The sequence below is a fragment of the Micropterus salmoides genome, unplaced genomic scaffold, assembly GCF_014851395.1.
Source record: "Micropterus salmoides isolate LMB-PRFRI ecotype aquatic unplaced genomic scaffold, ASM1485139v1 Ms_hic_scaffold_7, whole genome shotgun sequence".
Lineage (NCBI taxonomy): Eukaryota > Metazoa > Chordata > Actinopteri > Centrarchiformes > Centrarchidae > Micropterus > Micropterus salmoides.
The window spans coordinates 26,680,681-26,694,632 of NW_024044459.1; the positions used below are offsets into that span (position 1 = coordinate 26,680,681).

Sequence of the window (13,952 nt, forward strand, 5' to 3'; positions counted from 1 at the left end):
ACAGATTCGGAGAGTTCTGGAGACAGCACTGCCGATTTCACTGAGGAGTCAATCATCACAGCAACTACTGTCTCTTCATTGTTGACTACCGAGTCACCATCAGTCACAGCATCACTTGAAACAGAAACAAGCGATACTTTAAAAACAGCTTTCACTGCAGCTTCATCCCTGTACAGTACTGAGAAACCAACATCACTGTCACCTGAAACACAAGAGACAGTAACCACAAGTCAGACTGAGGAAGCATCAGTAACACAGAGACAAGTTCTGCTGTCCCAACAAGAGATGAAGAGAGCTCAAGTAATCAAACAACTGACTTCTCCAGCAAAGACACCACAGTTCCTACAGCTTCGTCATTGTTTAGCACTAAGAAGCCAACATCAGTTCCTGGTAAAGAACAGGTCAGTGCTGTCACAGGTCAGACAGAGAAGCCATCAGTCTCTCCCATTACTCAAGAAACAGAGCAAAGTTTCACTTTCACTCAAGTAGATGAAGATGGCTCAGGTGATCAAACCAAAGACATGTTTATTCAGACATCAACTGTCACATCTAAATCATCTCTTTATAGCACTGACGCACCAACAGCAAAGTCTGCTGTTACAGGATCTGCTGTGTCAGACATTGAGGATAAAGTTACTAGTACTGAAACTACATCGGTGGAGTCCATTTCTACATTCGCTGGATCAACCACAAAACCTGACAAAGAATCACTCCTCATTACCACAGATACAGAGAGTTCTGGAGACAGCACTGCCGATTTCACTGAGGAGTCAATCATCACAGCAACTACTGTCTCTTCATTGTTGACTACCGAGTCACCATCAGTCACAGCATCACTTGAAACAGAAACAAGTGATACTTTAAAAACAGCTTTCACCGCAGCTTCATCCCTGTACAGTACTGAGAAATCAACATCAGTGTCACCTGAAACACAAGAGACAGTAACCACAAGTCAGACTGAGGAAGCATCAGTAACACCAGAGACAAGTTCTGCTGTCCCAACAAGAGATGAAGAGAGCTCAAGTAATCAAACAACTGACTTCTCCAGCAAAGACACCACAGTTCCTACAGCTTCGTCATTGTTTAGCACTAAGAAGCCAACATCAATTCCTGGTAAAGAACAGGTCAGTGCTGTCACAGGTCAGACAGAGAAGCCATCAGTCTCTCCCATTACTCAAGAAACAGAGCAAAGTTTCACTTTCACTCAAGTAGATGAAGATGGCTCAGGTGATCAAACCAAAGACATGTTTATTCAGACATCAACTGTCACATCTAAATCATCTCTTTATAGCTCTGACGCACCAACAGCAAAGTCTGCTGTTACAGGATCTGCTGTGTCAGACATTGAGGATAAAGTTACTAGTACTGAAACTACATCGGTGGAGTCCATTTCTACATTCGCTGGATCAACCACAAAACCTGACAAAGAATCACTCCTCATTACCACAGATACAGAGAGTTCTGGAGACAGCACTGCCGATTTCACTGAGGAGTCAATCATCACAGCAACTACTGTCTCTTCATTGTTGACTACCGAGTCACCATCAGTCACAGCATCACTTGAAACAGAAACAAGCGATACTTTAAAAACAGCTTTCACTGCAGCTTCATCCCTGTACAGTACTGAGAAACCAACATCACTGTCACCTGAAACACAAGAGACAGTAACCACAAGTCAGACTGAGGAAGCATCAGTAACACCAGAGACAAGTTCTGCTGTCCCAACAAGAGATGAAGAGAGCTCAAGTAATCAAACAACTGACTTCTCCAGCAAAGACACCACAGTTCCTACAGCTTCGTCATTGTTTAGCACTAAGAAGCCAACATCAATTCCTGGTAAAGAACAGGTCAGTGCTGTCACAGGTCAGACAGAGAAGCCATCAGTCTCTCCCATTACTCAAGAAACAGAGCAAAGTTTCACTTTCACTCAAGTAGATGAAGATGGCTCAGGTGATCAAACCAAAGACATGTTTATTCAGACATCAACTGTCACATCTAAATCATCTCTTTATAGCACTGACGCACCAACAGCAAAGTCTGCTGTTACAGGATCTGCTGTGTCAGACATTGAGGATAAAGTTACTAGTACTGAAACTACATCGGTGGAGTCCATTTCTACATTCGCTGGATCAACCACAAAACCTGACAAAGAATCACTCCTCATTGCCACAGATACAGAGAGTTCTGGAGACAGCACTGCCGATTTCACTGAGGAGTCAATCATCACAGCAACTACTGTCTCTTCATTGTTGACTACCGAGTCACCATCAGTCACAGCATCACTTGAAACAGAAACAAGCGATACTTTAAAAACAGCTTTCACTGCAGCTTCATCCCTGTACAGTACTGAGAAACCAACATCAGTGTCACCTGAAACACAAGAGACAGTAACCACAAGTCAGACTGAGGAAGCATCAGTAACACCAGAGACAAGTTCTGCTGTCCCAACAAGAGATGAAGAGAGCTCAAGTAATCAAACAACTGACTTCTCCAGCAAACACACCACAGTTCCTACAGCTTCGTCATTGTTTAGCACTAAGAAGCCAACATCAATTCCTGGTAAAGAACAGGTCAGTGCTGTCACAGGTCAGACAGAGAAGCCATCAGTCTCTCCCATTACTCAAGAAACAGAGCAAAGTTTCACTTTCACTCAAGTAGATGAAGATGGCTCAGGTGATCAAACCCAAGACATGTTCACTCAGACCTCCACTGTCACAGCTAAATCATCTCTTTATAGCTCTGATGCATCAACAGCAATTGTTCCTGTTAAAGCATCTCCTGTTTCAGACTTTGAGGATAAAGTTATTGGTACTGAAACTACAGTGATGGAGTCCATTTCTACATTTGCTGGATCAACAATGAAACCTGACAAAGAATCACTCCTCATTCCCACAGATTCGGAGAGTTCTGGAGACAGCACTGCCGATTTCACTGAGGAGTCAATCATCACAGCAACTACTGTCTCTTCATTGTTGACTACCGAGTCACCATCAGTCACAGCATCACTTGAAACAGAAACAAGCGATACTTTAGTGCCAACTGTTATTGCAGCTTCATCATTCTACAGTATTGAGAAACCGACCCTAGTGTCATCTGAAACACAAGAGACTGCTATCACAATTCGTACTAAGGAAGAATCAATAACACCCGAGCCAAGTTTTACTTTCCCAACAACAGATGAAAAGCGTTCAGATGAAAAGAAAACTGAGACCTCCAGCCAAGACACAACATTTCATACTGCTTCCTCATTGTTGCTTAGCACTGAGATGCCACCAGCACTGCTAGTTACAGAAAAAGACAGTACTTCCACAAGTCGTACAAAAAGACCTTCAGTAACACCTTTTACTGGGAAGATGGATATAAGCTCTGTTCTGACTACAGTAGATGAAGATGGCTCAGGTGATCAAACCAAAGACATGTTTACTCAGACATCAACTGTCACATCTAAATCATCTCTTTATAGCACTGACGCACCAACAGCAAAGTCTGCTGTTACAGGATCTGCTGTGTCAGACATTGAGGATAAAGTTACTAGTACTGAAACTACAGTGATGGAGTCCATTTTTACATTCGCTGGATCAACCACAAAACCTGACAAAGAATCACTCCTCATTACCACAGATACAGAGAGTTCTGGAGACAGCACTGCCGATTTCACTGAGGAGTCAATCATCACAGCAACTACTGTCTCTTCATTGTTGACTACCGAGTCACCATCAGTCACAGCATCACTTGAAACAGAAACAAGCGATACTTTAAAAACAGCTTTCACTGCAGCTTCATCCCTGTACAGTACTGAGAAACCAACATCAGTGTCACCTGAAACACAAGAGACAGTAACCACAAGTCAGACTGAGGAAGCATCAGTAACACCAGAGACAAGTTCTGCTGTCCCAACAAGAGATGAAGAGAGCTCAAGTAATCAAACAACTGACTTCTCCAGCAAAGACACCACAGTTCCTACAGCTTCGTCATTGTTTAGCACTAAGAAGCCAACATCAATTCCTGGTAAAGAACAGGTCAGTGCTGTCACAGGTCAGACAGAGAAGCCATCAGTCTCTCCCATTACTCAAGAAACAGAGCAAAGTTTCACTTTCACTCAAGTAGATGAAGATGGCTCTGGTGATCAAACCAAAGACATGTTTATTCAGACCTCCACTGTCACATCTAAATCATCTCTTTATAGCTCTGATGCATCAACAGCAATTGTTCCTGTTAAAGCATCTCCTGTTTCAGACTTTGAGGATAAAGTTATTGGTACTGAAACTACAGTGATGGAGTCCATTTCTACATTTGCTGGATCAACAATGAAACCTGACAAAGAATCACTCCTCATTCCCACAGATTCGGAGAGTTCTGGAGACAGCAGTGCCGATTTCACTGAGGAGTCAATCATCACAGCAACTACTGTCTCTTCATTGTTGACTACCGAGTCACCATCAGTCACAGCATCACTTGAAACAGAAACAAGCGATACTTTAGTGCCAACTGTTATTGCAGCTTCATCATTCTACAGTACTGAGAAACCGACCCTAGTGTCATCTGAAACACAAGAGACTGCTATCACAATTCGTACTAAGGAAGAATCAATAACACCCGAGCCAAGTTTTACTTTCCCAACAACAGATGAAAAGCGTTCAGATGAAAAGAAAACTGAGACCTCCAGCCAAGACACAACATTTCATACTGCTTCCTCATTGTTGCTTAGCACTGAGATGCCACCAGCACTGCTAGTTACAGAAAAAGACAGTACTTCCACAAGTCGTACAAAAAGACCTTCAGTAACACCTTTTACTGGGAAGATGGATATAAGCTCTGTTCTGACTACAGTAGATGAAGATGGCTCAGGTGATCAAACCAAAGACATGTTTACTCAGACATCAACTGTCACATCTAAATCATCTCTTTATAGCACTGACGCATCAACAGCAAAGTCTGCTGTTACAGGATCTGCTGTGTCAGACATTGAGGATAAAGTTACTAGTACTGAAACTACATCGGTGGAGTCCATTTCTACATTTGCTGGATCAACCACGAAACCTGACAAAGAATCACTCCTCATTACCACAGATACAGAGAGTTCTGGAGACAGCAGTGCCGATTTCACTGAGGAGTCAATCATCACAGCAACTACTGTCTCTTCATTGTTGACTAGCGAGTCACCATCAGTCACAGCATCACTTGAAACAGAAACAAGCGATACTTTAAAAACAGTTTTCACCGCAGCTTCATCCATGTACAGTACTGAGAAATCAACATCAGTGTCACCTGAAACACAAGAGACAGTAACCACAAGTCAGACTGAGGAAGCATCAGTAACACCAGAGACAAGTTCTGCTGTCCCAACAACAGATGAAGAGAGCTCAAGTAATCAAACAACTGACTTCTCCAGCAAAGACACCACAGTTCCTACAGCTTCGTCATTGTTTAGCACTGAAAAGCCAACATCAATTCCTGGTAAAGAACAGGTCAGTGCTGTCACAGGTCAGACAGAGAAGCCATCAGTCTCTCCCATTACTCAAGAAACAGAGCAAAGTTTCACTTTCACTCAAGTAGATGAAGATGGCTCAGGTGATCAAACCCAAGACATGTTCACTCAGACCTCCACTGTCACAGCTAAATCATCTCTTTATAGCTCTGATGCATCAACAGCAATTGTTCCTGTTAAAGCATCTCCTGTTTCAGACTTTGAGGATAAAGTTATTGGTACTGAAACTACAGTGATGGAGTCCATTTCTACATTCGCTGGATCAACCACGAAACCTGACAAAGAATCACTCCTCATTACCACAGATACAGAGAGTTCTGGAGACAGCACTGCCGATTTCACTGAGGAGTCAATCATCACAGCAACTACTGTCTCTTCATTGTTGACTACCGAGTCACCATCAGTCACAGCATCACTTGAAACAGAAACAAGCGATACTTTAAAAACAGCTTTCACTGCAGCTTCATCCCTGTACAGTACTGAGAAACCAACATCAGTGTCACCTGAAACACAAGAGGATGTAACCACAGATCAGAGTGAGGAAGCATCAGAATCACCAGAGACAAGTTCTACTATCCTAACAACAGTTGAAGAGAGCTCAAGTAAACAAACTGACATCTCCAGCAAGGACATTGCAGTTCCTACAGCTTCCTCATTGTTTAGTACTGAGAAGCCAACAGTATTTCCAGTTAAAGATGATGAGGTCACAGTTCAGACTAAGAAGCCCTCAGTCCCTCCAGTTGACGAACAAGGCTCAGGTGATCAAATCCCTGACATATTTACTCAAACATCTTCCTTCACAGTTACCTCTACAGCAATATCCCCTGAAGCATTAGAAATTTACAGCGAGCCTTCTATCATTGAATCCATCCCTTCCTCCACTGGATCAACTTTAAAACCTGAAACATCACACTTCCCTATGACAGATGCAGGTTTGTCTGTTGAACACACTGTGGATTTTACTGAAGTGTCATCACTTGAGTCACATGAAACGGCAACAAGTTTCACCTCAACAAGTGATGTTACTGCAGCCTCCTCACTTTATATTATGGAGAAACCAATGACAGTGTCACCTGAAGCAGAAGAGACTGTTACCACAACTCAGACACCAGAGAAAATTACTATCGTACCATCCAGAGATGACAAGAGCTCAATTGATATTTCCACCAAAGACACAGGCACTGCTTCTTTGTATAGCACAGAAAAAACATCAACCATCCAGATCATTGATGAATATGAGACAAGTTCTGCTACCACTTGGACAGAAGTTCACAGCTCAACCGAGCAAAAAACTGAAATTTTAGTAGAGGAATCATCCACCCTGTCTCCTCTGCCAACTTCAGACCAAACAGTGGAACTAATCAGCCTCTCAGCTATAGTGATTGGCAGCTCACAGGAAACAACTACTATATCTCCAACATCCACAAAGCCATCCATTCCTATCATTGCTGACACTGAGTTTATTGATAAAACCATTGATCTTTCTACCAAAGTTGCTGGTAAAACATCAACTATCATCTCTTCAATGTTCAGCACAGAAACACCAACAGTAACAACAACCTCACTAGCAACTGGAACAAGTGATATCTCAAAATCTATGGATATCACAGCTTCTTCTTTATACAGTACTGAGATAACTATTTCCCCTGACACAGTAAAGAGTACAGAAAAGCACACTGTAACTCTTGACACAGACTCTGTGATCACAACTACTGAAAGTACTGGAGGTCAAACTGCTGATGATATGTTCACCAAGAAACCTCTATCTCCTGTCCCCACCAAAATCTCATCATCTTCTGTATTTAGCCCAGAGAAACCCATGATGGCAACTGTTACAAGTGTAGGTATATCAGTTTCAAGTTCAACAACTGATGTTACTTCATTTCTGCACAGTACCGAAAAACCCACAGCAGTTTCAGCTAGCATAGTGCATGAAGAGGGATCTGGAGACCAAACCTCTGATATGTTTGCTCAGATCTCTGCTGTGACAGCTTCATCTGTTCTCAGCACAGAGACCCAAAGTGTCACATCTTCAGTACAGCTAGATGAGGAAGTGGACTACAGCATCAGCACAAACTTCACATTAATTGAATCCTTACCTACCTATGTGAGAACAACTGTCAAGCCTACCAGCACTGCTTTTACCACATACCCAAAGTCATTAGTCACTGATGAAGAGGGTTCAGCTGATGTTGCCACCACTCCTGTTTCTTCCATGATCAGCACAAAGACAGCAGCAGCAGTGACTGCAGAAACAACAAAGAGCACTACCACAGTGTCTTCAGTGATTATCACAGAGAAAGCATTATTGACACCAGCATCTCCTGAAACTAAAACAAGTCAAGTTTTAAAATCTCATGTAACTGTAGCGTCTTCTCTCTATAGTACTGATAAACCAAAACCTGTGCCACCAACAGCCTCCAGTGAATCTCAAAGCAAATTTCCATTCTCTAGAGCAACAGATGAAAGTCTGATAGCTGAGACTCAGAGCACACCACAGCCTGGTGCTGAATCATCAACCCAACCTTCACCACAGTTCATGACAGAGTCTACGGATGCTACCCAATTTCCCACCACAATTGAGGCAATGAATGCATCAGTGTCTAAGTCAGGAAGTGATGATTCTACTGAAGTAGTGTCCTCAAGAGATGAGACTTCTACATCCACAACAGGTTCCTCTAAACTTGAAACCTCTCAACCCATGGCAATCCCCAGTGTCACCACATTTACTTCAAAGGAAACCTCTACTTACTTTGATTTAGAGAGCTCTGGTTACTCACCTGAAGAGGATGATTTGGAGTCAAGTTCAGATGGATCTAGTGCAGAAGTATCTACAGAGACTACCCCAAAACCTCAGGGTGAATTTACTGTGGCCACAGATGAGACTGAAATAGATGAGACTCAGAGCGCATCTGACATGTTAAGTGCTGCATCCTTAACTTACTCAAGAACACAGCTTACTGAGGAATTTATATCATCAACCCAATCTCCACACATGACAAGCACTGAGATTCACATTACTGAGCAGGGAAGTGGTGTCTTCTCAAATTACTCTGCAGTGGAGGATGGGAGTTCAGTTGACTTCTTTGATGGGTCAACTACATTCGGACCAGTCACGCGTTCTCCTTTGACATCCACTACTGTAGCAGCTACACAACAAATCACTGTCACTGAGGAGATCTTAAATGACCAAACAGCAGATACGTCCATTGACGATGTGATTACCCAAAAAACAAGTACTGGCACTGCAGCTTTGCCTCGTTACAGCACTGAGAAGCCAACAGGAACGTCTCCTGAAATGCACACTTCAGCAGTTCAGGGGAGCTCAGCTGATATGTTCTCTCAGATGTCCTCAGTGTCTATGTTACCTATAAGTAGTGCCGTTCCCTCCACAGTTACAAGCTCAGTGTACACAGAAGAGGATGGTTCAGGCAACCATACCACTGATGTGCTTACTAAAGTGGAAATCACAGTGTCTTCATTATTCAGCACGAAGAAACCAACAATAACAGCAGCATCTCATGAAAGTGCATCTGCCGATGGTACAAAGAGTACAGCCTCTTCCCTATTCAGCACAGAGAAACCTAAAACAACAACAGCACTGAATAAAAGTGGAACATCTGATATTCCAATATCTTCCGTAACTTCTGCTTCTTCTCTCTACAGCACTGACAAGCCAAACATAACAACAGTATATGCTGTTACATCTGCCCAGTCAGTTAACATGTCTATGTCTCCATCAACACCAAGTGCAGCCTATACTTTGACAAAAGGAGAGAGTTCCGGTGACCACGCCACGGAGATGTTCACCAAGCCATCAGTGATGGAGAGTATCACATTCGGAGAAGCAACAGGTGAAACTGAAACTTTTGTTTCAGTCACACCAACCTCTGATGAGCAGGTTTCCTCAGAGGAGGGCGAAATTACTCCAGATGCTGAAAGCCCCATCATGCCTGAAGCAACACAGCCTCCTGGTTTGTTCATTGGGAAAGACGTTACCGTAGCTGAGCACATAAGGCAATCCACCTATACATCTATGACCCACAGTACAGGTGAGGCTTCAGTTAGTAGTCACACTTCAGTTGACTTCACCACAGTAAGCTCCAGTAGTGAACATAAGCAAGATGAGTTCACATCAGTGTCCACCCCTATTCCATCCATTATATATCATAGCGTTACAGACCAACAGGTTGTGATCATTACTCCCAGCAGCAGCCAAGCCAAGACTGACCTCACTGAACAAACACCTACTATGGTCCTTCATGTGTCTAAACCATCAACCAGCACAACCATCATATTCACAGAGGATGCAAAAGATGAGGATCTGTTCTCTGCAGTTACAGACAGTATGAGGGAAAGCAGCCCTACTCCTGAGCTTTTCACCAAAGATGATACTATAATTAATGCAGATACTATCTCCATAGTTCCCTCTTCTTCGTTTTACCCAACCATCCAGACAGAGGAATTTGGAGGCGTCACAACCGTTACAATGACGCCAAAGTTGGAGGTAACAGAAGAAACAGAGGGTTCAGGGACTGACGGTGCCACCTATACTCCTACACCAGTAACTTCAAAACTTTCAACTGTGGAAGTTGTTTCTAGTATGGAGACATCTAGTGAAGAGACAGTCACATCCTCACCACAGGCCACCTCAGCTACTACTGTATCGACAAAGTCAAGCTCTGAAGAAACACATGATTTAACTACACCAGATACAGTTTTCCCTACTAAGATTCAAACCAAACAAATTCCAGAGCTGATGAAGGATGATTTTTCAGGCAGGGATATTGCTGCAAATGCCACTGAGTCCGTCACTGAGATTGCCACCTCTTCATCTTTGCCTTCTCATGCATCAACTGAAACAACAGACACAAGCTCAGTAAATCCAGTATCCAGCGAAGAGTATATTGTCAGCACAATTGAAAAAGAAATATCCAAGACTTCCTCGCCCACAGTCCTTACAGACACAAGTCAAGGCACAACAGATGAAACCTTAACTTCAACCATTTTCACACAAACCACTGTACCTTCAATTGCTGTCACACCACACCCACTAGTGTCCACTGAACGTGACACTGTGAAGCCAACCAGTAAAGCATCTGATGATGAATTTTCTGGTGACCATGCCACTGAGGAAGGCTCTGCGGTGGAAACCTCAGGGACAACTTCAGCGTTCTCTGTGGGTGAAGGGACAGCATCTGAAAAGACTGTGAAATCTACAGTTTCTTCACTGTTCAGCACTGAGAAACCAACTATTTCCCCTGACATGGAAGATACGGATGATGAGATTTCAGGTGACCAAAACCAAAGCATGTTCACTGAAGGTGTAATTACAACAGTGAAGGCAGAACAAATCTCACCAACCTCACCTAGAACTGACACAGGAGACTTTGCCAGTCTTTATAGCTCTAAGAAGCCAACGGTCACATCCTCTCCTGATGTTACTGAGACGGATAGATCAGGTTTTCACACTCATGTGATAGAGCCTGTGACACAGACAGCTACTCCTCTGCACAGTACAGTGAAAATGGACCAAGTGTTATTCACAACAATGGTAACTTCTCTCTACAGCACTGATACATTTTCAGTGGCAAGTAACACAGGTGGGGTGAGCTCTGGGGTTGAGATCTCAGATACCACAACTGCATCACCTAAGACATTGAGATCTGAGAGTGAAAAAACTGTGGCCACTCCAGTATCCCCTCTTTTCAGCACAGGGAAACCCATCACAATGACCCAAAAGGATGAAACACAAACAAGTGAGGTAACCACAGAGATTGAGAAAGCATCACTGTCAGAAACATTTTCACCCCGTACCGATGAAGCAACATTAACTCCAGCACATGAAGAAAGTACAAGGGACCACATCACCTCTGTATCTACAAAAGAATCCCTTTCTACATCGACAGTGTCTTCTCTACAAAACACTTCAAAGCCTGGTGTGATGGTTCAGTTTGTCACCACTTTTGTCCCAGAACCAGATATAACACCACACGAGGTGTCCTTCCAACAGGCCAGGTCTGAGATCACGTTCACTCATCATCCCCACATTGACATCTCATCTGAGAAAACTGTGTTGGCCACAACCAGCCCACTGTTTCCCAGTGAGAAGGCAAGCCAGCACTTTCAACCTAGTGATGTAACTTCCCAAACTGCTGTTGAGACTGCATCATCTACAGACTTAAACTTAGTGGAAACATCTGCAGAGAGTTCAAGTGAACAAACACTAGAGGCAACAACTTCTTCACTTTTAAATATTCCATCCCCAACTTTGTCTTCACTGTTCAGCACTGTATATACTCCATCTGTGGCTTCCATTTCAGATGTTACTGGTCAAGTGGCCTTTGCAGGGTCATCAATAACGTCAACCAAAATGGTGATAGGAGAGAGTGAAAAAACTGCCACTTCCCCCTCTCCAACTAAGAAATCAACTGCAGTGTCACTTGAGACAACCATGTCAACTGATAGAGAAGATTCCAGTTATGAAAAGACATCATCAGAAAGTAAGGAGATCTCTGTATCAACAGAAACCAGTGTTATCATTTTATCAGAAGAAGGTTCAGCTGACAAGACATTTACTGTCTTTGATTCTGACTCTGTCACTCCAGCTGTTTCATCCCTGTCCAGTAGTGTTAAACTGGATATTATCACCAGCACTTTGTCATCTGAGATGGGAAACACACAAACAGATAGGCCAGAATCATCTACATATGAGCAAACCTTAGGTCAGAAGTCACCTGAGACCTTCATCACTGAAGCTTATGCAACACGATACCATGCTCTGACCAGCACTGTCAAGTCACCAAAGACACCAACTTCTCTTGAGACAGGATTGACAGATTCTGAAAGCAAAGAGAGACAAGATGCAGACCTAACAAGTGCACACGAACCCAGTGGTGTTACACATGCTTCAGAAATTTCTACAAGCTCAGAGACTACAGAGGATACAAATGTCCTTTCAGCATCAGCATCATCACAGCCTGAAGTTATGGTCAAATATGTCACGACAGTTTCCCCTGTGCAGCACATGACAACTCCCCAGAAGTCATTTGAACAGGTCAGGTCTGAGATCACACTGGCACACCACCCTCACACTGATCATTCTTCTCGGGATGTATCGCTGACCACAACTAGCCCTTTGTTTGCAAGTCATGAAGCAAGCCAAATTACAGAATCAACAACTGTGACCGCCAGCTCTTCTTCAGCGGCTAAAGCTATATCTGCTTCAGTGGAAGATAGGACAGTTGAACCCACTATTGATCAGGTTTCAAGTGGTTCAAAGATTGACCTATCTCCAGATGATGACCTGATCCCAGATTATGAAACATCAGACCCCAACATAGTTGAATCACTTCCACAGTACAATGAAATTACAACACCAAGAGAAGTAGCAGTGTTCATTCCAACAACAACTGTTGTTTCACACACATCTGTTAGTTATCCTGTTGACTCAGTGAGCAGTACTGGGAGTAGCTTAGAAGAAAAGGCAACTAAGTCACATGTAGTAGCAGCAGCAGTTACCACTTTCTTGCCTCCTGCCTCAGCTCCTGTTGGTACAGCATCCTCCTCTAGTTCTGAGAGTGGTTCAGAAAGCACCAGCAGCTCAGACGAAAGCATGCCCACAGCAAGCACTGTTAAGCTGGATGGTGATGAGGTTGAGAATATTGACTTTGAGCTTCCATCTGCCATGACTGTGTCACCCCCTGTCCTTAGTACTGGGGCTGAAAGTGGTTCAGTCAGTTCTGAGAGTGTGTCTGGAGAGATGATTACTACAAAGAAACCACAGATGGACAGTATAGAGCATCAACCTCTGTCCCCAGATGAAATCCAGACTGTATTCAAGGTAAATGCTACCACAGCTTCAAAGATGGAGTCTGCTAGTGTGGAAAGCACCTCTGGGAAAGAGGAAGTTATGGGCAAAATTGAGAGTGATGTCTCTCCTCACACTGAAATACCCAATAGGACCCATACAGAATTCACAACAATGACACTATCTGAAGCACAAAGCCAGCTAACGTTAGTTACATCTGTAGCCACCACGCTGGACAGTTACCTTACTGCACTTCCATCACTCACTGGAGGGGAGGAAACAACTGCGCTACCTGACACAGGACTGAATTTGGGGTACACCGTCGTTGGCGAGACTGTTGAAATTCCAGGTACGTTTCTTTAAATGGCTTTCATTGGAATACAACAACCTGTGTAAGCTTCTAATAAATTTCCATTAAAAACAACTTTTATTTTGCTTTTCTCAATCTCTAAACAGAAGTTCACTCGTGTTCAGAAAACATTTGTCTGAATGGAGGATCATGCTACAAGAGTGGCAGCATCTACATGTGTAGCTGTGCTCCTGGTTACAGCGGTGATCACTGTGAAACAGGTAGGATAATGTGTATCAAAAAATCCTCTCACAATATCTCTCTCATTAACTTTCACCCAAGAAGCACCAAATTTATCCTAAAAC

At 43.3% G+C, this 13,952-nt stretch overlaps 1 protein-coding gene across 1 annotated transcript in view; it reads left to right on the top strand.

The window, feature by feature from the left end:
* LOC119892318 (versican core protein-like) overlaps nucleotides 1-13,952 on the top strand; it is a 56,431-nt gene that overhangs the window by 35,477 nt on the left and 7,002 nt on the right. Inside the window, exon 6 of the mRNA XM_038704521.1 lies at nucleotides 13,755-13,868. Coding sequence (XP_038560449.1) covers nucleotides 13,755-13,868 — 114 coding nt within the window. The remainder of the gene's footprint in view (nucleotides 1-13,754; nucleotides 13,869-13,952) is intronic.